Below are 24,770 nucleotides of genomic sequence, written 5' to 3'. Positions count from 1 at the left end.
TCACTCGTTCGCTTACAGCCAGTAGTGATTCAAAGCCTCTTCCCCCAAAATGTTTCTCATCGGATCTACACGAATCACATAGGTCACCTAATTTTTTTATTAAAAGCGGCACATTTCTCCGAAAGGTGACGAGTTTGCATCCCTGCAGTCCAGCTCCAAAACGTAAGAAATCACTTTTCACTCAGTGTTAACTCCTCCCACATAATCGAATCCCTTCCTTGTTTTTTCACGCGTTCCACTCTCCTCTATCTGCGGAAAATGGGAGTTTCTCGACGCCGCAATGTTTTTTTTTACCGCAAAGGAGTGGACAGTATGCAGTGTACAGTATCAAATCACAAGACTGAACTCGCTAGAAGTAGGTCTAATTGGCGTAATTCATAGCCAATAGAGCGCCACCAGTATGTTTGATTGACAGGTAGATACTTCAGTTGTGGTGGGGGAAGGGGTCGTTGAAGTTGATGGAACCGCCATCTTGAAAAGTGCCCTCTGATGGTCTACCTTTTCGCGCCTGTCAGAATCACTTGTAAACATATATATTTTTTCTTAGGATTTGAATGTTCCTCGCTTTTAACACTTTAGGCTAATGGATCAATAAGCTACATGCCGGGGACTCGCCATATACCGCTGTTTATCGGTACGTACTTGCTTGCTATTCCTTGCAGTTCTGAGGAGACACGAACAGCACTGGACCAGCTAACTCGCTAACCGGAGCAACACTAACTTTAGCATTTTTCCGTTAGTTCCCGGTAAGGTTGCTACACCGATATATTTCACTTGTTGTATCTTGTAGTCGATATTTAAGGTAAGTTAGTGTTGTTATGTGGGACTGAAAGTCGACTGTGGTCGATTGAAATACACAATATTGTTAGCCAACGTTAGCCGTATTTTAGTGTTCGACACCGTTTGGTTTGGCCTGTGCTCTGGTTAGGGTACTTCCGAAAATGCTAACGTTAGTTAACCAGTTAGCTAGCTAGTTTGCATGTTCTCCAACAGTGTTTATACCTCTTTCCAGATGTTGGTATGTTTTAGCTAACTAAAGTAGATACCATAGTTGGAGTGTCAAGTCTTCCAAAAGAACAACCTTGTTGACACCTATGTTACCTAGCTAGCTAACCAATATCCGGCTAGGTAGGTAACATTAATGTTTGTTTGCTAGTTAGCGTTTGCTTTTCGGGTAAATATGCTTTGAAGTAGTTAGCTAGGCAACTAGTTAGTAGTTTGGAGATACCGGGAAAACACTTTGTATTTTGCTTTCTTGTTTTGTTCTCAAAATCCAGTTAGCCAACTTGGCTAGCTAGCTATCAATTAGCGGTCTATTGATGTTTTGTATGTAGCTAGCTAAGTCGTCTTTGAATTGTTTTAAGATTCTCCAAGTCATGCGAAGTATTGCATTTAGCTAGTTCAGTTTCTGATCCCAATAGTTAACGTTACATAACCAGCTAGCTAGTTCCAGCTTGTCCTGTTATATCTCTTAGTTAAGTTCCCTAGCTTGATAGCATACTCGTAAAAGTAGTGTACAGTACGAACACTGAACAGCAATTAGCCCCACTTGTTAGGGAAAACAGCAATGTAAAGTATATGTAGCCCTTTGCTCTGGGCAATGTATTACACTTGGCAAACAAAAGTAAGCCTATAGCAAAACACATTACCTAGGTTAGATGACACGTTCTAGTTTAGTTTACATGGAACAGTAGCTACAGGTTGTACACCTGATAATGTGTCCATCATTGGGCGTTACAGGAATGCCCCATACAATCCGCCACCATAGATTTTTTTTAACTAACCTGTCCTCCGAAGGAGGGGCAGGTAGCTGATGTTAACTGATGTTATTCAGATAATGGGAAGAGGTTTTTAATTAGACAATGTATTAACTTTTTGAATGCTAGCTAGGGATACTATAGTTATCACATTTCACATTTGCCTCATTAACCACAAAAAGGTAAGAAGTGGTTTTATCTGGTGCCGCTCTGCACACACAAGCTTGTTAGATAGCTAGCTCTGGTACAACATTAAGACAACTGAAGTTCAAAGACATTCAAAGAAACGTATAAACCGGTACTTGTTTTTGGTTCGAACTGGTTCAGAACTTTTATTTTGCTGGTTGGAACAGTGGAACGAAGAACATGTAAAATGGTTCTATTCAGAACAAACTTGCAAATATTTTGCCCCCCCCCCCCCCCAGGGATGGAACTGAAATTCTTGGAAAGGTCATTTTTCACATGCAATTGTAAGACAGACATTTCAAAGATACTTCCTTAGTTCTCGATTCATTGAAAAAAAGGATTTCCAAGGACAGGTTAGTTGAAAAATCTATGATGGATGTTTGTATGGGGGCATTCCTGTAAATGCCCAGTAATGGACACCAACCATCTTTGTACACCAATCTGTAGCCAATGAAACAAAATATGTTTCCTTTGGTAACCCCTGAGGTTCAGTTTTACACTTGTCACTGGAATAGGCATACATAGATGTTTGACTGAGTATACAATGTTTTGTACAGTTAGGATTTATTTGACATATTGCATGTTTTTGTTTTCACCCACTGGGGATTGGCTATCCAGTATTCTTTGAGTGTCCTGTCTTTTTCAACTGGGACTGATGGGGTTATGCCTTAAATATGCACCATGCAGAAATCGCTCTGCCATTTCCTGGTTGCTAAAATTCTAATAGTTTGCCTAGTTTAAGTTTGTAGAGAATCATTGTACCATCTAAACCCCTATGAAATATAGTTTTCATATTCAGCTGTTTGAAGTTGGTGTACAAAACCCAAAAGTAAAGGATGCAAAAATGAAACTTCAGCATAGAAATAGTACACATATCTTTCATTCCAGATGAAAGCAACTCTAAGAGGTGGTAGATCTGTTAGAACTCACGTTTCGATGTGAATTTGGTGTGGTCCCCCACAAAGTTACACATTGTAGCTTTAAATTATGGAAATTGGAATTAAGTGCTTTCATATGCCTTCTCAGTAGCTGCTGTTTTCCAAGGAGAGCAAACACTTTTGCCATAATAGAGGGCTATTACAAAGCAGGATCAATAAATTAGCCAGGGGGGGTTGCATTGTAACAATATATCTGGCTATAATAGTAGAATTATAGTGTTTCACAGTATTACTTACCTGCCAGTGTTGTGATATTTCACCTATTGATTTCTCCTGCTGGCATGGCATCTGTCAAAATACTAAAGCTGGTTTGACTAGCTGTTTTATCTAGTGGGAATCGCTGGCATTTCCTGGTTGCTAAAATTCTATGCTGTTTGCTCAATTTCAGTTTGAGAAAAGAAGCACTGACTAGTGTAGGGAATCATTGTACCGTCTAAATCGCTGTGAAATATATTTTCATTTACCAAAAATAGCTGGTTTTACAGCTGTTTGAAGCTGGTGGACCAAAACCGAAAGTAAAAGGCTCAAGTGTTGAGTTCAGCCTTTTACTTTTGGTCTATCAACTAGAATGAATATCACAGCCAACCACAAAACTGGCAGGTAAGTAATACTGTGCAACACTATTTTTGTTCAGTATAAGTTGAACTTTAAGGTGCTAAACAGGTTTACATTGTAATTTTAGAAAATGTCCAGAATATATATATAAATGGCGCTAATAGTGGAAAGAAACTCAACATGCAATAAATTTACAGAGTTACAGTTCATATGAGGAAATCAATCAATTTAAATAAATTCAATTGGCCCTAAACAATGGATTTCCCATGATCAGGAATACAGATCTGCATATGTTGGTCACATACCGGGAAGAAAAATGGGCCTCAGGATCTCGTCACTTTATTGTTGTGTATTGAAATTGCCATTGATAAAATGCAATTGTGTTCGTTTTCCGTAGCTTATGCCTGCCAGTACCGTAACACCACCACCACCATGGGGCACTCCGCTCGCCCACACAACGCCATACATGAGTCTGCGGTTGGAAGGCCGGTTGGATGTATTGCCGAATTCTCCAAAATTACGTTGGAGGAGGCTTATGGTAGAGAAAGTTACATTAAGTTCTCTGGCAGCAGTTCCTGCAGTCAACGTGCCAATACCACGCTCCCTCAAAACATGAGACATCTGTGGCATTGTGTTGTGACAAAACTGCACATTTTAGTGTCCTTTTATTGTCCCCAGCACAATGTGCACATGCGTAATGATCATGCTGTTTAGTCAGCTTCTTGCTATGCCACACCTGTCAGGTGGATGGATTATCTTGGCAAAGTAGAAATGCTCACTAACAGGGATGTAAAATGTAAGAATTTTGTGTGTATGGAACGTTTCTGGAATCTGTTATTTCAGCTCATGGAACATGGAACCAACACTTCACATGTTTTATATTTTTGTTCAATGTAGATGTCTGTTTTTGGTTGAGGCAAATTGCACCATGCCTATTTTAAGTTTATCTTTCTAAAATTTAGAAAGTTCTTTCAGAATATTTAGGAAACTTAGCCAGCTAACTCATTTATCCTTCTTTGTAATATACACCTCTGGCCATGGTTAGAATTAAGGATGCACAATATCGGTGAACAATTTTTTGGGGATCGGCCGACATTAGCTAAAAATGCCAACATTGATATTGGGCCGGTGTCTAGTTTAACACCGATGTCAAAGCTGACGTGCATACCTATAGTGGGGAGAACAAGTATTTGATACACTGCCGATTTTGCAGGTTTTACTACTTACAAAGCATGTAGAGGTCAAATTTTTTATCATAGGTACACTTCAACTGTGAGAGACTGACTCTAAAACAAAAATCCAAAAAAAATTGCATTGTATGATTAAGTTATTAATTTGCATTTTATTGCATGACATAAGTATTTGATCACCTACCAACCAGTAAGAATTCTGGCTCTCGCAGACCTGTTAATTTTCCTTTAAGAAGCCCTCCTGTTCTCCACTCATTACCTGTATTAACTGCACCTGTTTCAACTCGTTACCTGTATAAAAGACACCTGTCCACACACTCAATCAAACAGACTCCAATCTCTCCACAATGGCCAAGACCAGAGAGCTGTGTAAGGACATCAGGGTTAAAATTGTAGACCTGCACAAGGCTGGGATGGGCTACAGGACAATAGGCAAGTAGCTTGGTGAGAAGGCAACAACTGTTGGCGCAATTATTAGAAAATGGAAGAAGTTAAAGATGACAGTCAATCTCTCTCGGTCTGGGGCTCCATGCAAGATCTCACCTCATGGGGCATCAATGATCACGAGGAAGGTGAGGGATCAGCCCAGAACTACACGGCAGGACCTGGTCAATGACCTGAAGAGGGCTGGGACCACAGTCTCAAAGAAAACCATTAGTAACACTACGCCATCATGGATTAAAATCCTGCAGCGCACGCAAGGTCCCCCTGCTCAAGCCAGCGCATGTCCAGGCCCATCTGAAGTTTGCCAATGACCATCCGGATGATCCAGAGGAGGAATGGGAGAAGGTCATGTGGTCTGATGAGACAAATATAGCTTTTTGGTCTAAACTCCACTCTCTGTGTTTGGAGGAAGAAGAAGGATTAGTACAACCACAAGAACACCATCCCAACCGTGAAGCATGAAGGTGGAAACATCATTCTTTGATTTTCTACAAAGGTGACAGGACGACTACCGTATTGAGGAGAGGATGGATGGGCCTTGAAATACATCCACAGGTACACCTCCAATTGACTCAAATTATGTCAATTAGCCTTTCAGAAACTTCTAAAGCCATGACACAATTTTCTGGAATTTTCCAAGCTGTTTAAAGACACAGTCAACTTAGTGTATATACACTTCTGACCCACTGGAATTGTGATAGTGAAATAATCTCTCTGTAAACAATTGTTGGAATAATGACTTGTCATGCACAAAGTAGATGTCCTACCCGACTTGCCAAAACTATAGTTTGTTAACCTCATGCACAAAGTAGATGTCCTGACCGACTTGCCAAAACTATAGTTTGTTAACAAGAAATTTGTGGAGTGGTTAAAAACCCAGTTTTAATGACTCCAATGTAAGTGTATGTAAACTTCTGACTTCAACTGTATGTTTTTGGGGAAAAACGCTGTTTGCATCCGTGAGCTAGCTAGCATTTTTTAATGACCAGCACTGTAGGTGCACGAGACAACTTTACCAGCTTCATAGTGTACGTATCGATGACATATGAAATACGAGTGATAGTCTAATCGATGTGTAATAACTGCATACATTTATGAACACGTTAAATTATAATGTGCAGTCATATTCAGGTCCTGATTGGTCAACAAGCTTATAGTGTTATTTGACATATTTTTTGACATGCAAAGACTTAAACGGCATCCAATAGAAGTCCTGGTTCAAAATTAAACGACTGAACAATGAAACAGCACAGCAAGTAAGTGAAAGAAATCGGTTTTGATTGTTTTACTGGTTATGGGGACATATGTAAATGCCAACAAAGTGGTAACTTTTTGGTGTGTGTGTGTGTAACCTTTTATTTAACTAGGCAAGTCGGTTAAGAACAAACTCTTATTTACAATGACGGCCAAACCCGGACGACGCTAAGCCAATTGTGCGCCACCCTATGGAACTCACAATCCCGGTCGGATGTGATATAGCCTGGATTCGAACTAGGGACTGTAGTGACGCCTCTTGCACAAAGATGCAGAGCCGTAGACTGCTGTGTCCGTGTGTGTTCATTATTTAACTCGTGCTTAAGACTGCAAAAAAAGTTAAATATCGGTATCAGTTATTGTTTTTTCTATGGAAAATATTGGATATTGGTATCGGCCAAAAATGTCATCGTTGCATCAGTATTTAGAATAGATGGAAACATTTACATTTACATTTAAGTCATTTAGCAGACGCTCTTATCCAGAGCGACTTACAAATTGGTGCAATCACCTTATGACATCCAGTGGGACAGTCACTTAACAATAGTGCATCTAAAACTTAGGGGGTGGGGTGAGAGGGATTACTTAACCTATCCTAGGTATTCCTTAAAGAGGTGGGGTTTCAGGTGTCTCCGGAAGGTGGTGATTGACTCCGCTGTTTGAGGGAGTTTGTTCCACCATGGGGGGCCAGGGCAGCGAACAGTTTTGACTGGGCTGAAACTTCCTCAGTGGTAGGGAGGCGAGCAGGCCAGAGGTGGATGACGCAGTGCCCTTGTTTGGGTGTAGGGCCTGATCAGAGCCTGGAGGTACTGAGGTGTTCCCCTTGTAGGCAAGCACCACGGAAACTATTGGCTGACAGTGCCTATTGCTGTTTGTGGCACGGGACTTTGTTCATTCTTCGGTTGTGTTCCTGGTTGATCATAAAGTCATTGTTACTCATTATTTGGTTGCCTTTGGTAGACAGAATTAATGCCAGACAACCAATGTTATCCCTGTCATTCATTTTGACCTCTGTACTGGTGTTTTGAAAATCACGTTGTTTTGTATTTCATAGAGCAATGATTTGAGTTGCACACTTTCATCAAAGCATGCATGTGCCTGGACAGGGGCCAATGTCAATTCTCCCCCAGCCCCCGCTTAGTCTATGAAAAACTTTTTCCTCTCAGCCATTGAATCTGAGGTGCTGGTTTAGCATAAGCCAAGATGGCTGCTATGTAACCTTTAACCCTATTTCTCACAGGCTTCCCCACAAGAAAATACTTTTTTTTTTTTGTACTGAGGGCCAGGTGTACACAGGGGAAAATATTTTGAGTCATATGCCTATTGTGTGCATTGAACATATTTCACTGCATGGTTCCTACAGCGAGTTCTTGACACAGTGTTATGGTGCCTCTTAAAGGGGAAATAAGCAGTTGCTATCAGTTTTTTACTTCTAAATTTGTTTTTTGTACCCATTTATTCTTGAAGAATGTAACTTAAATGCTTCATGGGATTAATGCAACTGTTGTACCCCATCAGAACCCTATATATATATATATATATATATATATATATATATATATATATATATATACAGTGCCTTGCGAAAGTATTCGGCCCCCTTGAACTTTGCGACCTTTTGCCACATTTCAGGCTTCAAACATAAAGATATAAAACTGTATTTTTTTGTGAAGAATCAACAAGTGGGACATAATCATGAAGTGGAACGACATTTATTGGATATTTCAAACTTTTTTACAAATCAAAAACTGAAAAATTGGGCGTGCAAAATTATTCAGCCCCCTTAAGTTAATACTTTGTAGCGCCACCTTTTGCTGCGATTACAGCTGTAAGTCGCTTGGGGTATGTCTCTATCAGTTTTGCACATCGAGAGACTGAATTTTTTCCCCATTCCTCCTTGCAAAACAGCTCGAGCTCAGTGAGTTTGGATGGAGAGCATTTGTGAATAGCAGTTTTCAGTTCTTTCCACAGATTTCGATTGGATTCAGGTCTGGTCTTTGACTTGGCCATTCTAACACCTGGATATGTTTATTTTTTTAACCATTCCATTGTAGGTTTTGCTTTATGTTTTGGATCATTGTCTTGTTGGAAGACAAATCTCCGTCCCAGTCTCAGGTCTTTTGCAGACTCCATCAGGTTTTCTTCCAGAATGGTCCTGTATTTGGCTCCATCCATCTTCCCACCAATTTTAACCATCTTCCCTGTCCCTGCTGAAGAAAAGCAGGCCCAAACCATGATGCTGCCACCACCATGTTTGACAGAGGGGATAGTGTGTTCAGGGTGATGAGCTGTGTTGCTTTTACGCCAAACATAACGTTTTGCATTGTTGCCAAAAAGTTCAATTTTGGTCTCATCTGACCAGAGCACCTTCTTCCACATGTTTGGTGTGTCTTGTGGCAAACGTTAAATGACACTTTTTATGGATATCTTTAAGAAATGGCTTTCTTCTTGCCACTCTTCCATAAAGGCCAGATTTGTGCAATAATACGACTGATTGTTGTCCTATGAACAGAGTCTCCCACCTCAGCTGTAGATCTCTGCAGTTCATCCAGACTGATCATGGGCCTCTTGGCTGCATCTCTGATCAGTCTTCTCCTTGTATGAGCTGAAAGTTTAGAGGGACGGCCAGGTCTTGGTAGATTTGCAGTGGTCTGATACTCCTTCCATTTCAATATTATCGCTTGCACAGTGCTCCTTGGGAAATCTTTTTTTGTATCCAAATCCGGCTTTAAACTTCTTCACAACAGTATCTCGGACCTGCCCGGTGTGTTCCTTGTTCTTCATGATGCTCTCTGCGCTTTTAACGTACCTCTGAGACTATCACAGTGCAGGTGCATTTATACAGAGACTTGATTACACAGGTGGATTGTATTTATCATCATTAGTCATTTAGGTCAACATTGGATCATTCAGAGATCCTCACTGAACTTCTGGAGAGAGTTTGCTGCACTGAAAGTAAAGGGGCTGAATAATTTTGCACGCCCAATTTTTCAGTTTTGAAATAGTTTGAAATATCCAATAAATGTCATTCCACTTCAAGATTGTATCCCACTTCTTGTTGATTCTTCACAAAAAAATACAGTTTTATATCTTTATGTTTCAAGCCTGAAATGTGGCAAAAGGTCGCAAAGTTCAAGGGGGCCGAATACTTTCGCAAGGCACTGTATATATATATAAAAGCTATTTCACTATATAGCCTCAACATGGTTAAAACTATGATTTTGGTATCATGGTCAGTCCATGCATCCAAAGCTCTCTGAATTTGACTGTTACATTTTTCATGCCCCATCCCTCTGTCCTTTACCGAAACAGTGGAGGAGAGTTTGCTTTATTGTTTCCGCTCCAACTACCGTTTTGGTGTAGTATTCAGTAGTCCGCTGTTAACAGTCAAAGGTTTTTGCATGTCAAGATAAGATATTGGACTGATGATGCAAAATGCATCATCATGATGATGTGACACTTTGCTTCTTAAAAATCCTATAATTTGACTACTGATAATCGCATGCAAAACATTTTGGGACTATCAACTAATTGGGGGGTGGGGGTACCAATAGGTGTTTTTGAGTGGTATTTTCCTTTAAAAATGTGACAGTGATTTGACCAAGTTCTGTGCAAGCAATGACGTTGCCAGTATGTTTGCATGAGGAGAGATTTGCTGAGTAGAGCTTCTCTTAATACTTTTAAGGTTAAACAAAAAGTGCATACACCTTCTGTTTTGGGCAAAGTTGTTGGGATGATGACAAGGAAGTGCAGCCTTTTCCTACAATGATGGAAAAACCATGGTTTACCGGCCCAAATACTTTCCTAGGGCTTTGTTTGTCTTATGACCTAGGCTAAATATTTGTTTTCAAGGGGTTTATCATATTACTTATTTTAGAAATTAATGTAAGCCAAAATGAACATATCTTAAATTGCTACTTGTTTCAGTAGCACTTAATATTATTTAACATAATAAATCTCACATAGTAAATACCAAAAGTTGTTTCCATTGCAGGGAGTAATATGCTCTGATGGCTAAATTCGGTTCTTTCTTTCAGGTGTGCGTTGATCTGTTGAGGCCGAGGTGGTCATTCTGCTGCATGTGTCCTGTGTCCAAAGGTCTCTCGTCACTGCTGTCTGTGAAGCCTGTAATGGGCCAGAACTCCCAAAGAGCACAAGCATTATTTTATTTTTAACCTCTGGACGGACTACCCCAGTCAGGTACGTTTGTGAAGCTATCAGTTTGACCACCTACTTTCCATTTGACTACCTCCTCTCAACCTGCGCCGTGTACTTTTAGTCACTGAGTGTTTTACCATTTTCCTTATGACCATTTTCCTTCCTTGCAGAAGCATCATGTTTTGGAAGTTTGATCTACACACAACGTCTCACATTGACACCCTCCTGGAGAAGGAGGATGTGACTCTGACTGAGGTGATGGACGAGGAGGATGTTCTGCAGGAGTGCAAGGCCCAGAACCACAAGCTGGTGGACTTCCTGGTGCGGCCTCAGTGCATGGTGGACCTGGTCACCTACATCACACAGGAGCCAAGTGATGATGTAGAGGAGAAGATCAAGTACAAGTGAGTGAGATTCACACACACACGGTTTTGAGAATTATTCTGAATTTCTTTCATCTTCCCTTGCATTCATGTGTTTACATCATAAGGGAATACCCTTACAACCCCAAGGGGGCAAGCATGACTTGCTAGGCTGTCAATTATACAGGAACTTTGTGTTTTGTGTGGTTGGCCAGCTGTACTGGGTAAATCACCAAATGATGTATTTGCGCTATTTACAGGTACCCCAACATATCGTGTGAACTCCTTACATCAGACGTTGGACAGATCAATGACAGACTGGGAGAAGATGAAAGTTTGCTGATGAAACTTTATGGATTTTTGCAAAGGGACTCTCCACTCAACCCTTTACTGGCCAGCTTCTTCAGCAAGGTCCTTAGCATCCTCATCGGCAGGAAACCAGAACAGGTGAGATCAGTACACGCCGCTAGTCCTAATCAGTGTGATTTTGAAGAGTTTATGACATGCTGCAGTGTCTTTTAAGGCTTGAGAAGAAGAGTGTCTTCTATCTCTTGTAGATTGTGGAGTTTCTGCGGAAGAGGGAAGACTTTGTGGACTTAATGATTAAACACATAGGGACCTCTGCCATCATGGACTTGCTGCTCAGAATGCTGACCTGCATTGAACCACAGCAGCTCAGACAAGATGTCTTAAATGTGAGTGTTGGAGTTTTCTTAGTTTTGAAGTTTCTGTCCATTTTCTTAATGATCAATCATCATCAACCTGTAACTTATTCATCCACAGTGGCTGAACGAGGAGAAGGTGATCCAGAGGCTTGTTGATATGGTTCAACCTTCTCAGGATGAGGATGTAAGTTGCATTTCATTAACCATTTGTGTGGAGTACTGTTTCTTCAGACAGTGTTTTTACAAGTCTCTCTCTCTCTCCTCACGCAGAGGCACTCCAATGCATCCCAGTCTCTGTGTGAAATAATCCGCCTCAGCAGAGATCAAATGTTTCAAGTGCAGGGCTGCTCTGAGCCTGATCCCTTACTGGCCACACTGGAAAAGTAAATCAACAACCTCTGCTTGATTCTTTCAGCGAAGAAAACTTGTTGCTATCATGATATCCAAAGTATGACTTTATTGTCCTGGCAAAAGCATGATATTTTATCCCTCCCATTTCTCAGACAAGAGACTGTGGAGCAGTTGCTATCCAACATCTTTGACAAAGAGAAAAATGACTCTGCCATAGTCAGTGTAATTCAGATTCTCCTGACACTCTTTGAGACACGAAGACCAGCGTAAGTTCACAATGTCCTGTTTTGGGTTTAATGTTGGTTTGGTTGTGTGGTATAGTGTTTTTAAGATACTATTAGTGTTGAGCTGTTAGACTTGTCTGATATGCTGTTCTTTTGTTCAAGTCCTGGTTATTTCTGCATGTTCATGAATGTTGCATTTTACCTAATGATACCCATAGCGGGTGGTAACTGTAACAAAAGGCTTTCAAGTGTAAGAGATTACATGTTACCTCAAACACATTCCGGGTGATAACTGTAAAGTCTATAATACCCCTGGATACCCAGTTACTATAGAAACAAGGTGGCTTTATTCACGTCGGGAATATAACGAGAAGTGTCTGCCGGTTTGACAACGCACCTCCTTATTGCATTTCCGTTTCTTTGTTACACTTGCATTCAGTAGTGTCTATGAATCTTATTATTATTATTATTTTGATGGCATGAATGTATGAAATTGTTTTTTTTTTTATGCACATGGTTCTGTCCTTGTGATGCACTTGTCTATTTATGTGTTTTATGTGGACCCCAGGAAGAGTAGCTGTGGCTTTGGGGATCCTAATAAAATACTAAATACTTCTTGTCATGTACAGGTTCGAAGGCCATTTGGAGATCTGTCCCCCTGGTATGAGCCACCCATCCTTCTCAGTCAATCAGAGCATTCTGGAGGCTGTCAGGCCCAGGCTCAAAGACTTTCATCAACTGCTGCTGGAACCCCCAAAGGTAATACTTTACATACCTATAGTGTTACGTACACACACACAGTAAAAAGTGCACACATTTCTTAGATTAGTAAACTCATTAGAGTAGGTTGTCCTCCTTGCTATCCACTTGAGTGAAATATAACTACCACAATATTTTCAATAAACTTATACTACATTTCTGTCTTAGATTTTTTTTTTGTGATCCTGCTATCTCAAGCTTTTTAACTTTGAGTCATGTTTATCTTCAGTGGGTGGTCCTTCTAATTTACTCTACATGTGCACTCCAATGGTGGTTTTATTTGCATTACCAAGTTAAATGAATATAGACTGAACGAGACCCTGATTGTTCCTTTCATCCCCACATTTGCAGAAGAATATCATGAAAACCACATGGGGCATGCTGGACCCCCCAGTGGGCAACACCCGGTTGAGTGTGGTCCGTCTTGTGGCCAGCCTCCTGCAGACCAACACTCATATTATCAACATGGAGCTGATCAACCTCAACACTCTTGGAGTCATACTTGTCAGTTGCCTGTCTTTTTGTGTTTTTTACTTGTATTGGCGTACTAGTTTTTCCTACCAAAACCAGCACCATGATCTAGACTTAATGCTGTGCACAGGGTTTTCACTTTCTTTTGACACTGGTTCCCTTACTACCCCCATCTCATAACCAAGGTCAACAGGAATGATGAGCATTTAACTAGATTTGGGATGTGTAATTAGTGGCTGTCTTTCTCTCTACATTTATTCTCAGGACATGTACTTCAACTATATATGGAATAACTTCCTGCATATACAAGTTGAAATCTGCACTGCGATGATCTTAGCAATGCCCCCAGCCCAAAGTGAAAACCCCGAAATCAACAGAGATCAGGACCAAGAGCCTGTCAGAGAAAGCCACCTCATCAAACACGTGAGGCTTTATCACCCTTTACATCGATGGCATTCATGTCAGACAGGTCAATTAACTGCTTTTTTCTCTTGTGTTTTAGCTGTTTCAGAAGTGCCAGTTTATCCAGAGAATTCTTGATGCATGGAGCTCCAATGAGAAGGAGCAGTAAGTACTGTTGTCTTTTTTTCTCATTCCACTATGAATTTAGACCATAATGCTGTTGTTACTAGACCACTGGACTTTGCATATTTTTCTAACTCTCTTTGTGAGCTGTTTGGTTTTTACCCTTAAGTCTCAATGTAGTGTAAGAAATGTCACCATAATGTTCATATAGGCTTCAATATGCGTGTTTTTCCTGTTTCAGGGCTGAGGGTGGACGTAGACGGGGCTACATGGGGCACTTGACCAGAATAGCCAACTCAATAGTGCACAACAGCGACAAGGGCCCCAATGGTGCAAAGATACAGCAGCTCATCTCAGGTGAGTGTGTTTTGAGGTGTCATGTCCCAGCAGAAATTAAGTTGGAGCTACTAAAATGAATTACTGTATTGAGGTGGAATAGACTAATCTTGTGTTATTTATATGTGTGACTCATAAAATGGTGCTGGAGAAGGTTGACGTTTTTACGTGCCCCCAATCGATCGTTTTTTCTTCGTTTATTTGCAACTTATTTTTTTCACGGATTTTGTACGTAATGTTTTCGCTACCGTCTCTTATGACCGAAAATAACTTCTGGACATCAGGACTGCGATTACTCACCACGGACTGACAGAATCCTTTTTTTCCTTTAACGAGTCTGACAAGCCCGACGCGAACAATATACCGCTTTCTCGGAAGCAGGCCCAGATCCCTGTGATTTGCGGGAGGAAAAGTGGCCGGAGTACGGGCTGCCTTCTGAGAATTCGTAGGCGATCAAATAAACCCCCACTGCCTTCGGTTATGCTAGAAAACGTGCAGTCTTTGGACAATAAAATAAATTACCTACGCAAAAGATTAATCTACCAATGGGACATTCAAAACTGTAATATATTATACTTCACGGAGACGTGGCTGAACGACGACACTATCAACATGCAGCTGGCTGGTTATACGCTGAGCTGGCAGGATAGAACCATGCTGTCTGGTAAGACAAGGAGTGGCGGGCTATGTATTTTTGTAAATAACATTTGGTGCACGATATCTGAGGAAGTCTCGAGCTATTGCATGCCTGAGGTAGAGCTTCTCATGATAAGCTTTAGACCAAACTATCTACCTAGAGTTTTCATCTGTATTTTTAGTAGCTGTTTACATACTGCCACAGTCAGAGACTGGCACTAAGACAGCATTGAATGAGCTGTATTCCACCATTAGCAAACAAGAACGCTCACCCAGAGGCGGCGCTCCTAGAAGCCGGGGACTTTAATGCAGGGAAACTTAGAAATTTGGTAAAACGGATTTATCAGCATGTTAAATGTGCAACCAGAGGAAAAACAAACTCTGGACCACCTTTACTCTACACACAGAGACTCAGACAAAGCTCTCCCTCCATTTGGCAAATCTGACCATAATTCTATCCTCCTGATTCCTGCTTACAAGCAAAAATATTAAAGTAGGAAGTACCAGTGACTAGATCAATAAAGAAGTGGTCAGATGAAGCGGATGCTAAGCTACAGGACTGTTTTGCTAGCACAGACTGGAATATGTTCCGGGATTCCTCTGTTGGCATTGAGGCGTACACCATCAGTCAATAAGTGCATCGATGACGCTGTCCCCACATTGACCGTACGTACATACCCAACCAGAAGCCGTGGAATACAGGCAACATCCGCACTGAGCTAAAGGCTAGAGCTGCTGCTTTCAAGGAGCGGGACTCTAACCCAGAAGCTTCTAAGAAACCCTTCTATGCCCTCCGATAAACCATCAAACGGGCAAAGCGTCAATACAGGACAAAGATCGAGTTGTACTACACCGGCTCTGACGCTCATCAGATGTGGCAGGTATTGCAAACAAATACAGACTACAAAGGAAAGCACAGCTGAGAGCTGCCCAATGAAACAAGCCTTCCAGATGAGTTTAACTACTTCTATGCTCGCTTCGAGGCAAGTAACACTAAAACATGCATGAGAGCATCAGCTGTTCCGGAAGACTGTGATCACGCTCTCCGCAGCCGATGTGATGACCTTTAAACAGTTCAACAGGGCCAGACAGATTACCAGGACGTGTTCTGCGAGCATGCGCTGACCAACTGGCAAGTGTTTTTAGTGACATTTTCAACCTCTCCCTCTCTGAGTCTGTAATACCAACATGTTTTAAGCAGACCACCATAGTGCCTGTGCCAAGAACACTAAGGTAACCTGCCTAAATGACTACCCACCCGTAGCACTCGCGTCTGTAGCCTTGAAGTGCTTTGAAAGCCTGGTCATGGCTCACGTCAACACCATTGTCCCAGAAACCCCAGACCCACTCCAATTTGCTTACCACCCCAACAGATCCACAGATGATGCAGTCGCTATTGTACTCTACACTGCACTTTCACACCTGGACAAAATGAACACTTATGTGAGAATGCTATTCATTGACTACAGCTCAGTCTTCAACACCACAGTGCCCTCAAAGCTCATCAATAAGCTAAGGACCCTGGGACTAAACACCTCCCTCTGCAACTAGGTCCTGGGCTTCCTGACGGGGCCGCCCCCAGGTGGTAAGGGTAGGTAACAACACATCCTCAACATGGGCCCCTTGGGTGCGTGCTCAGTTCCCTCCTGTTCACTCATGTCTGCACAACTCCAACACCATCATTAAGTATGCAGATGACACAAGTGGTAGGCCTGAAAAATGTCAAGACATCCTATAGGGAGGAGGTCCTAACCTGGCTGTGTGGTGCCAGGACAACAACCTCTCCCTCAATGTGATTAAGATAAAGGAGATTATTGTGGACTACAGGAAAAAGAGGACCCAAGTATGCCCCCATTCTCAACGACTCTGCTGCAGTGGAAGGAGGTTGAGAGCTTCAAGTTCCTTGGTGTCCACTTCACCAACAAACTAACATTGCCCAAGCACGCCAAGACAGCCGTGAAGAGGGCATGACAAAACGTTTTCCCCCTCAGGAAACTTAAAAGATTTGTCATGGGTCCTCAGATCCTCAAAAGGTTCCACAGCTGTGCCATCGAGAGCACCCGCTCTCCCCCTCTTTTTACACGGCTGCTACTCTGTTATCTATGCATAGTCACTTTAATAACTCTACCTATGTGTACATATTACCTTAACTAACCGGTGCCCCCACACATTGACTCTCTACCGGTACCCCCCCCCCCCCCCCCTGTGTTGTCTTGTTTTACTGCTGCTCTTTAATTACATGTTACTTTTTTATTTCTTATGTTGTTTTTTAACTGCATTGTTTGTTAGGGGCTCGTAAGTAAGCATTTCACTCTAAGGTCTACTGTTGTATTTGGTGCCTGTGACTAACATTTGTTTTGATTTGTGTTTCAGAGCTCACAGAGGATGACAAAGAGAGATGGGAAGCCTTCACTTCTGGTCAGCTAGCTGACACAAACAAGAGAAACACTGTAGACCTAGTAAGTCTGATCCAGACACCTGTTACTCGATGCCAAAATGTTTGCAAAGTACAGAGTATTTACACTGGAAGTAGAGGTGCCAGTAGTGCCAAAGCTGTTTGAAGAAGGTCTAATGGTTGCCCTCTTAGTAATATGGTTGTTTGCATTGTGCCCTAGGTGAACACACACCATATTCACTCTTCCAGTGATGATGAGGTAGACTTCAAGGACAGCGGATTCCACCAGGATTCCTCTCTACAACAGGTAAGTCTGTAACTGGATAAGACTGTAGACACACTGCTAAATCTGCATATTTATAGTGTTTGTAATTGTTGATAACATTATTATACTGGACTTATGTCTCGTAGTAGTACTGATATATGATTTAAAAACTAACATTAAACATGTAAGTATGCATGTGCTCTTAATCTTAACTATTAACCAATAGCTACAGTACTAGCCAATTGTTTTGAATTGTAGAACTTGAAGACTTTTGTAAGTGCCAAGACTATATCATTATCGTTGGTCCTGGGTTTGCCAGGCCTTTTCTGATTATCAGATGCAACAAATGACGTCCAATTTTATTGAGCAGTTTGGCTTCAATGACGAAGAGTTTGCCGATCAGGATGATGTCGTGGAGTGAGTACTGATCCTGCATGATGTTTTGTTCATAACCTACTATTACATTGGTTGTGGTTTTTTAATGAGGGTTTGGGGAGACTAGAACTCTAATATATTATCTGTTTAACGTAACAAAGGACTCCAAACCAGTTTCTTTCTCTGCACAAGGTTTAGGTCACATGTTTGTAATTTAACATCTATATATGAAAATAATATGCCACTGTTTGGATAGTGATATCTCTAGTGTGGAGAAATAAAGCTGTATCTAAATTGGATGCCAGTTTGAATTCGGCAACACAAGTCAAATTTCTTTATGCTTCCATTTAACTAGCTGTTATTATACAGGCCTACCATTTAAATTGGATACATGACTGTAAAGTTCAAAATGCTTGTCACTGTCAATCGACTGGTGGTTTGCTTGGACCAGAGTCTAGACAGTAACTTTGTAATTGCAAAATTCAGTTTAGTTTGGAGTAAGTAGCACACTTCTGCCCTCCTCTATGCCACTTCTGTCTGGATCTTGTTGTTATGTGGGAATCTGCTGGTGTTTGGGTTCCTGTGGAGAATGGCTGATGGGGTTTCTGCAAAAGCTGTTTTTAATGTGAGTTAGTGTGCTATCATTGTCCTTCTACCTGTTACTGGGCCTCTGTCGGGAGGAGTCCTGAAGCCATTTTGTGAAGTCATTGTCTCACTAATATAACTAAACTAAAATCTTTTCTTTAACATTTCAGTATTCCCTTTGATAGAATATCAGACATCAATTTTTCCTTGAATACAAATGAAAGTGTAAGTATTTTAATGTAATGTATTATGCAATTATATAGAAATAGTTGTCCTTTCCAACTGTGCTCTAGGCTAGATGTAGTAAAAATAAAACTGCTACACTAACTCCCAAAACATTGACGTTCACCATTTTTATAATGCTGTACATAGTATTAGACAATGCTGATGTTTGAAATTCCGTTACGTATGAATATGAAAAAGGTGCACATACTTATTTTTTATTTTTTTTCTCCATGTACAGTAAATGAAGTGCAAGCAACAGAGCATGTCTTTTTGTGCATCTTGTGCTTTACCCTGGTACTGGTGTTGTCTTCCAGGCAAATATAGCTCTGTTTGAGGCCTGCTGTAAGGAGAAGATCCAGCAGTTTGAAGATGCAGGCTCTGATGAGGAGGACATCTGGGATGAGAAAGATATCACTTTCGCACCTGAAGCTCAGAGATGTCCTCGGTACGGCAGCGCCTTTTCGCCATAAGTAAATTTAATATCTGAAATGACTAACGGCTTACCTTCTGAGGCCTATTCAAGGCACTTGCTGATTATTTTTAAGACTTCTGTCCATTTTGTGACTTGAACCATTAGGAGCTCTGGCAGTACAGATAGTGAGGAGAGCACAGACTCTGAGGAGGAGGATGTGAAACGTGATCCCTTTGAGCCTAACAACGCCAGCTCGGATGACAGAATGGAGGTGGACACGGGTGAGGGTGAGTGATTGTCCCAGACTGACACGGTTGGGTTGGTGGTTAGGTAGGTCTGTCTGGTGTGATCTCCTCAAGAAAATGCTACATGATTTGTCTTGGCTGGATTTTTTGTGACGGTTGCCCTGTCGTTTCAGGGCCTGTGTGGACAGCTAACTTTGACGACATACCCATGGACACTGGGAGTTCTACGTCGATCAGAGCACCTGCCCCAGCCACCACTACTGCCACAGCATCCCCTTCCTCCCCTGCAGTCCTACCAGAATCTGCTGGCTGGAGCTCCCCCAATGTTTCCCCTGACACAGCCACGGGCTGGGCAGACTTCTCTAGCAACTTCTCACCAGTCAAGTAAGGGTTCATTCCACCAGCCTCAGTCCCAAGACTTTGTGGCACGATTGCCACATACACTACCATATTGTTATCCTCCCATGTACATGCTATATAGAAATATGTGGACACCCCTTCAAATTAGTGGATTTGGCTTTTTCAGCCACACCCGCTGCTGACAGGTGTAGAAAACCGAGCACACAGTCATGTAATCTCCATATACAAACATTGGCAGTAGAATGGCCTTACTGAAGAGCTCAGTGACTTTCAACATGACACTGTCATAGGATGCTACCTTTTCAACGAGTCAGTTTATCAAATGTCTGCCTTGCTTGAGCTACCCCGGTCCACTCTAAGTGCTGTTATTGTGAAGTGGAAACGTCTAGGAGCAACAAAGGCTCAGCTGCGAAGTGGTAGGCCACACAAGCTCACAGAACGAGACCACTGAGTGCTGAAGCGCTTAAAAATAGTCCGTCCCTGGTTGCAACACTCACTAACGAGTTCCAATCTTAACGCTACAGCATACAATGACATTCTAGACAATTCTGTGCTTCCAACTTTGGCAATAGTTTAGGGAAGGCCTTTTCCTGCTTCAGCATGACAATGACCCACTGCACAAAGGGAGGTCCATACAGAAATGGTTTGTCGTGATCGGTATGGAAGAATTTGACTGGCCTGCAAAGAGCCCTGAATTCAACCCCATCAAACACCTTTGGGATGAATTGGAATGCCGACTGCGAGCCAGGCCTAATAGCATGAAATCAGTGCCTGGCCTTGCTAATGCTCTTGTGGCTGAATTACATTTAACATTTACATTTAAGTCATTTAGCAGACGCTCTTATCCAGAGCGACTTACAAATTGGTGCATTCACCTTATGACATCCAGTGGAACAGTCACTTTACAATAGTGCATCTAAATCTTAAGGGGGGGGGTGAGAGGGATTACTTATCCTATCCTAGGTATTCCTTAAAGAGGTGGGGTTTCAGGTGTCTCCGGAAGGTGGTGATTGACTCCGCTGTCCTGGCGTCGTGAGGGAGTTTGTTCCACCATTGGGGGGCCAGAGCAGCGAACAGTTTTGACTGGGCTGAGCGGGAGCTGTACTTCCTCAGTGGTAGGGAGGCGAGCAGGCCAGAGGTGGATGAACGCAGTGCCCTTGTTTGGGTGTAGGGCCTGATCAGAGCCTGGAGGTACTGAGGTGCCGTTCCCCTCACAGCTCCGTAGGCAAGCACCATGGTCTTGTAGCGGATGCGAGCTTCAACTGGAAGCCAGTGGAGAGAACGGAGGAGCGGGGTGACGTGAGAGAACTTGGGAAGGTTGAACACCACACGGGCTGCAGCGTTCTGGATGAGTTGAAGGGGTTTAATGGCACAGGCAGGGAGCCCAGCCAACAGCGAGTTGCAGTAATCCAGACTGGAGATGACCAGTGCCTGGATTAGGACCTGCGCCGCTTCCTGTGTGAGGCAGGGTCGTACTCTGCGGATGTTGTAGAGCATGAACCAAGTCTGGAAGCAAGTCTCTGCAACAATGTTCCAACATCTAGTGGAAAGCCTTCCAGAAGAGTGGAGTCTGTTATAGCAGCAAAGGGAGGACCAACTCCATGTTAATGAGCATAATATTTGAAAAGAGATGTTTGACAAGCAGGTGTCCACATACTTTTGGAAGGTGGTGACTGGTGTTCAGTTTATTCCCTTGCCTTTCCATGCATTTTATATTTGAATTTGGCTATTTTAGGAGGACAAATTAAAGACCCTTTTTACTTTTGATCTTCCAGCCCCAAAGATCCTTTGAGGAACAATTCCCCAGTAGCGATGGAGACCTGCATAGGGACAGGAGACCCCTTGGGTGTCAACGCACCAATGCAGCCCGAAGGTGAGCTTTGCCACAGTGCCATACAGGAATAAGCATTTTACTACTTACTCATTGATCACTGTAATGATGCTATCCCTGTGTGATGTCCCAGTTTCTGACCAGTGGCCAGGTGACGAGGCAGCCAGCTCCCCTGGAAGGAAAGCCGGAGGCTCGGACGCGGAGGAGACTATCACCACTGAGACGGTCACCAATGGATCCATGAAGGAGACAGTTAGCCTTACTGTAGATGCCAAAACTGAAACGGCTGTTTTCAAGAGGTAAGGCTTCTGTTAACACACCATACCCCTTTCCCCCTGTCACCAATCCTTCCCTTACAACACAGCCATTCACCTCACAGTGCATGTGGAATTGACCTCTGTGCCTTGCCAAGTTTTCTCCCTACACTGGGTGATTTCCAGCCAGGCAAGACAGGGACACTCCAGTTGACTTGTATAAATATCTATGTACCATTTACGTATCACCCTATCTTCCCAACCTACATTGCTGTCCTTTTGTTGTTTGAGAAACTGTCCTTCACTTTAACTGCAACACTTACAACATGAGCTTCCTCTTTCTCTCTGCGTGTGGCTTCAGAGTGTTGAAATCTTATCGGTATGTACAGCCAATCGGGGGGGAAAAGTCTGCTGTGTCTTGTTTTCATGTCAGCCACTGAGTTTTAGTTTTATTTTTAAATTATTAATTATTTTACCATCTCCATGTGCATGTCTATCTCCGATGTAATGATTTGGTCGTTGCTCGTCGTCAGTGATGTCATGAAATGGCCATCGGCCCTCAGGATTAGCCATTCCCAGGCTTTCTGAATTGGCCATTTTCTCTTTGTGTTGTGGATTGGCGAACAAGTCTTCATTATGTATCCACCCCTCCCTGTGCTGGTATCTCATTGGCTTCAGTTCGCAGCACATGGCATTGAGGTGGCTGGAATAAACTGGAGAGATGAGTGTTAGACTAGCAGTAGGCCTGTTATCATGCAAAACTCGGCTCTACTTGAAATTAGCTTCATTTTTTAAATTGCATGTAAAAATCAAAGACCTTCAAAATGCTATCTGGGTAGTTGTTTTTAGTGAATACTCTTAACTTTGCCAGGTTATTGTGAATTGGTTCTAAATTGACTTGCCTGGTTAAATTAAATAGCCTACCTTACAACTTCAACTTCAATGATTATGTAACATTGGCTGTAGAACCCAAATACATAATGTCCTGGTGCATATTAGTTTTGCATAGTAATCGCGGTGGTTTAATGACAAAAAGCAAGACTGATGGCTGACATGAGTTTGATCCATTCAGTGAGTTTCTAAAACGGTCATAATCACCCCATGCTCTGCTCCTCAAAGCAAGCTCACCCATAAAGAGGTAAACTCCTGTAAGTGGATGGTCAGAGAATTTGCTGCTGCTTTCCATTTAGTGTACATTATGATCCTTGTATCCATTTTTAACCGCCAACCACATTTCAACACTTTTTCTTTACCCCATCGCTTTGTGGTCTTTCTGTCCCGTTCTGCATGTTTCTGTCTTTTCTGGCCACTGTCTTAACGGAGGTGGGGGGGGTCTGTATATTTAGAAATGGCAAGAGCTCTGTAAATGTGTTCCTTTCTTCTGCAGTGAGGATGAGAAGTCTACCTCAGAAGACACATCTGCGAAGTACACTGTGGGGGAGAGTAGAACACCTGAGAAGGGTGTGTCTGCATCAGTCCAGCCTGCCAGCAACTGTTTGAAACCAAGGTCTGGCTCCATGACCATACAGTGAACTTATACCTTCACTGGAACGGTCTAGCACTAGTGAGCTGTTTTCAGACATGCTGTTGTATCTGTTCTAATTGTCCACCAGCAGCTCATGAGTTCCTCTAATTTCCTCCCTTTCAGCAGTGCAAAACATTCAGATACAGAAAAATCTAAAGTCTCCAGTGATGCTGTTAATGGTCCTCTAGAAGAAGGAACAGCAATGGACAAAGCCAAGTAAGTGGCAGCTAGAATCAAAGGTTGTGCTGTGGATTTCCACAGTCTGGCATGTCTTATAACTAGTGTAGTCATCCAGAATGTTACATTGTAGCCTCTTTCTGCACCCCTACAGAACACAGCAGAGTGTGACCTCACCAGAGTCAGCTGTGAACGGCCCGGTGTGATATGTGGTTCCTGCCAGCCTGTTCCTGCAACTCACAGCTCTCTGCCTGGATCACCAGTAGAGGGCAGTGCAAGCCCAGTCAGAGCTGCTGCTGCACTAACTTCAACAGTTCAGGACCAGCAATATTCATAATAGGCTATTACAGACAGTTGTACAGAAAGTTGGAACTGAATGAAGAGCAAAATGTAATGGATACAGATTTTTTTTTTTTTTTTGCATTCGTTTATATACTATTGTTCTTATGAGGTTCTGTCCATCTTGCCACTCAGTTAAATAGTAATGTTGATATAGTTAAAATGATTGTATGAATAAAATATTTTATAAAAAAATGTATACAGTAACAGAAGATTAATAACTGAAATATACCAATTGGAACACTTAGTGTGACCAAAAGCTGTTTTTGATAGGGTTTCCTCCTGCACAAAATTAAATTTCCTACTAAATACAATAGCTGCCATGAAATGTTAATTGGAAACCAATGTTGGTCTATTTGTCAGTACGCTTGTTAGTAGGGATTCAGAATGATTTTTAAATATTCAAAGTTTATTTTGCCACAGGTATTATTTTGTAAATGTTTCTTGTATCCTTTCAACATGAGCAAGATTTGAAAACCTTTGGTATAGTTTTTAACTTAATTTATTATTAAGGTAGATGATACTTAGAGCCATACACATGGGGTGTATGCATTCCGCAGATTCTGTTGCAAAACTTTTTTTAATTAAGCATTTCTTAATGGAATGGGGAGGGACCTACCTGAATTTGTCCAATAGAAACTAATTTTAATCTGTTTTGGTTCTTAACTAAACAGATTGCGTAATGAATACACCCATGTTCTCTCCCCCCTTGACAACATTAAACTGTACAAACCCCACGATGAATAACTGTAGAAGATGGTTTCCAGTTGCATGTAGCTAGTGAGTGTTAACACTGTCTGAAGGCTCGTGGTAAATGGGTCCCATTTTAAAACTTTTCCCGTATCACTCAAGTCAACCTTTCTACCTGCAAAATGATGGGGATGTAATGCATATTCTTGGTATTGCTTCAATCATGCATCAACCATTGAATCTTTTTTTAATAAAAAGGTATCTGTGCCAGCAATGGGAAA

At 42.0% G+C, this 24,770-nt stretch overlaps 1 protein-coding gene across 8 annotated transcripts; it reads left to right on the top strand.

The window, feature by feature from the left end:
- The first annotated feature begins 441 nt into the window (after positions 1–441).
- LOC123999385 (serine/threonine-protein phosphatase 6 regulatory subunit 3-like) lies at positions 442–24,770 on the top strand. Of its 8 annotated transcripts, none has more exons than XM_046305195.1 (25): positions 442–634; positions 10,362–10,524; positions 10,653–10,886; positions 11,105–11,291; positions 11,402–11,539; positions 11,628–11,693; positions 11,780–11,892; positions 12,013–12,126; positions 12,714–12,843; positions 13,195–13,347; positions 13,579–13,737; positions 13,817–13,881; positions 14,081–14,196; positions 17,185–17,270; positions 17,427–17,513; positions 17,842–17,888; positions 18,602–18,656; positions 18,971–19,101; positions 19,234–19,355; positions 19,487–19,697; positions 21,449–21,546; positions 21,638–21,803; positions 23,146–23,265; positions 23,410–23,499; positions 23,615–24,770. In XM_046305195.1, exons 3-25 carry the CDS (start codon positions 10,660–10,662, stop codon positions 23,664–23,666), a joined length of 2,733 nt encoding a protein of 910 aa, XP_046161151.1. In that variant the 5' UTR covers positions 442–634; positions 10,362–10,524; positions 10,653–10,659; the 3' UTR covers positions 23,667–24,770. The 8 variants fall into 8 exon arrangements, with proteins under 8 accessions (XP_046161151.1, XP_046161135.1, XP_046161118.1 ...); XM_046305179.1 differs by having other exon boundaries at positions 17,791–17,888; positions 19,234–19,349; positions 19,502–19,697; positions 23,407–23,499; XM_046305162.1 differs by having other exon boundaries at positions 17,791–17,888; positions 19,502–19,697; positions 23,407–23,499.

The sequence above is a fragment of the Oncorhynchus gorbuscha genome, linkage group LG02 (assembly GCF_021184085.1).
Source record: "Oncorhynchus gorbuscha isolate QuinsamMale2020 ecotype Even-year linkage group LG02, OgorEven_v1.0, whole genome shotgun sequence".
Taxonomy (NCBI): Eukaryota; Metazoa; Chordata; class Actinopteri; order Salmoniformes; family Salmonidae; genus Oncorhynchus; species Oncorhynchus gorbuscha.
Note: the sequence above shows the minus strand (reverse complement) of the source record. Positions and strands in the feature narration are given on the sequence as shown.

What these genes read in the sequence shown, in the direction of transcription:
- LOC123999385 (XM_046305134.1), top strand. Translation starts at nt 10,660, where the DNA reads ATGTTTTGGAAGTTTGATCTACACACAACGTCTCACATTGACACCCTC. An exon ending in TCGGCAGGAAACCAGAACAG is followed by an intron (nt 11,292 to 11,401) that starts GTGAGATCAGTA and finishes TATCTCTTGTAG; the next exon opens with ATTGTGGAGTTTCTGCGGAA. An exon ending in AGAGAAACACTGTAGACCTA is followed by an intron (nt 17,271 to 17,426) that starts GTAAGTCTGATC and finishes ATTGTGCCCTAG; the next exon opens with GTGAACACACACCATATTCA.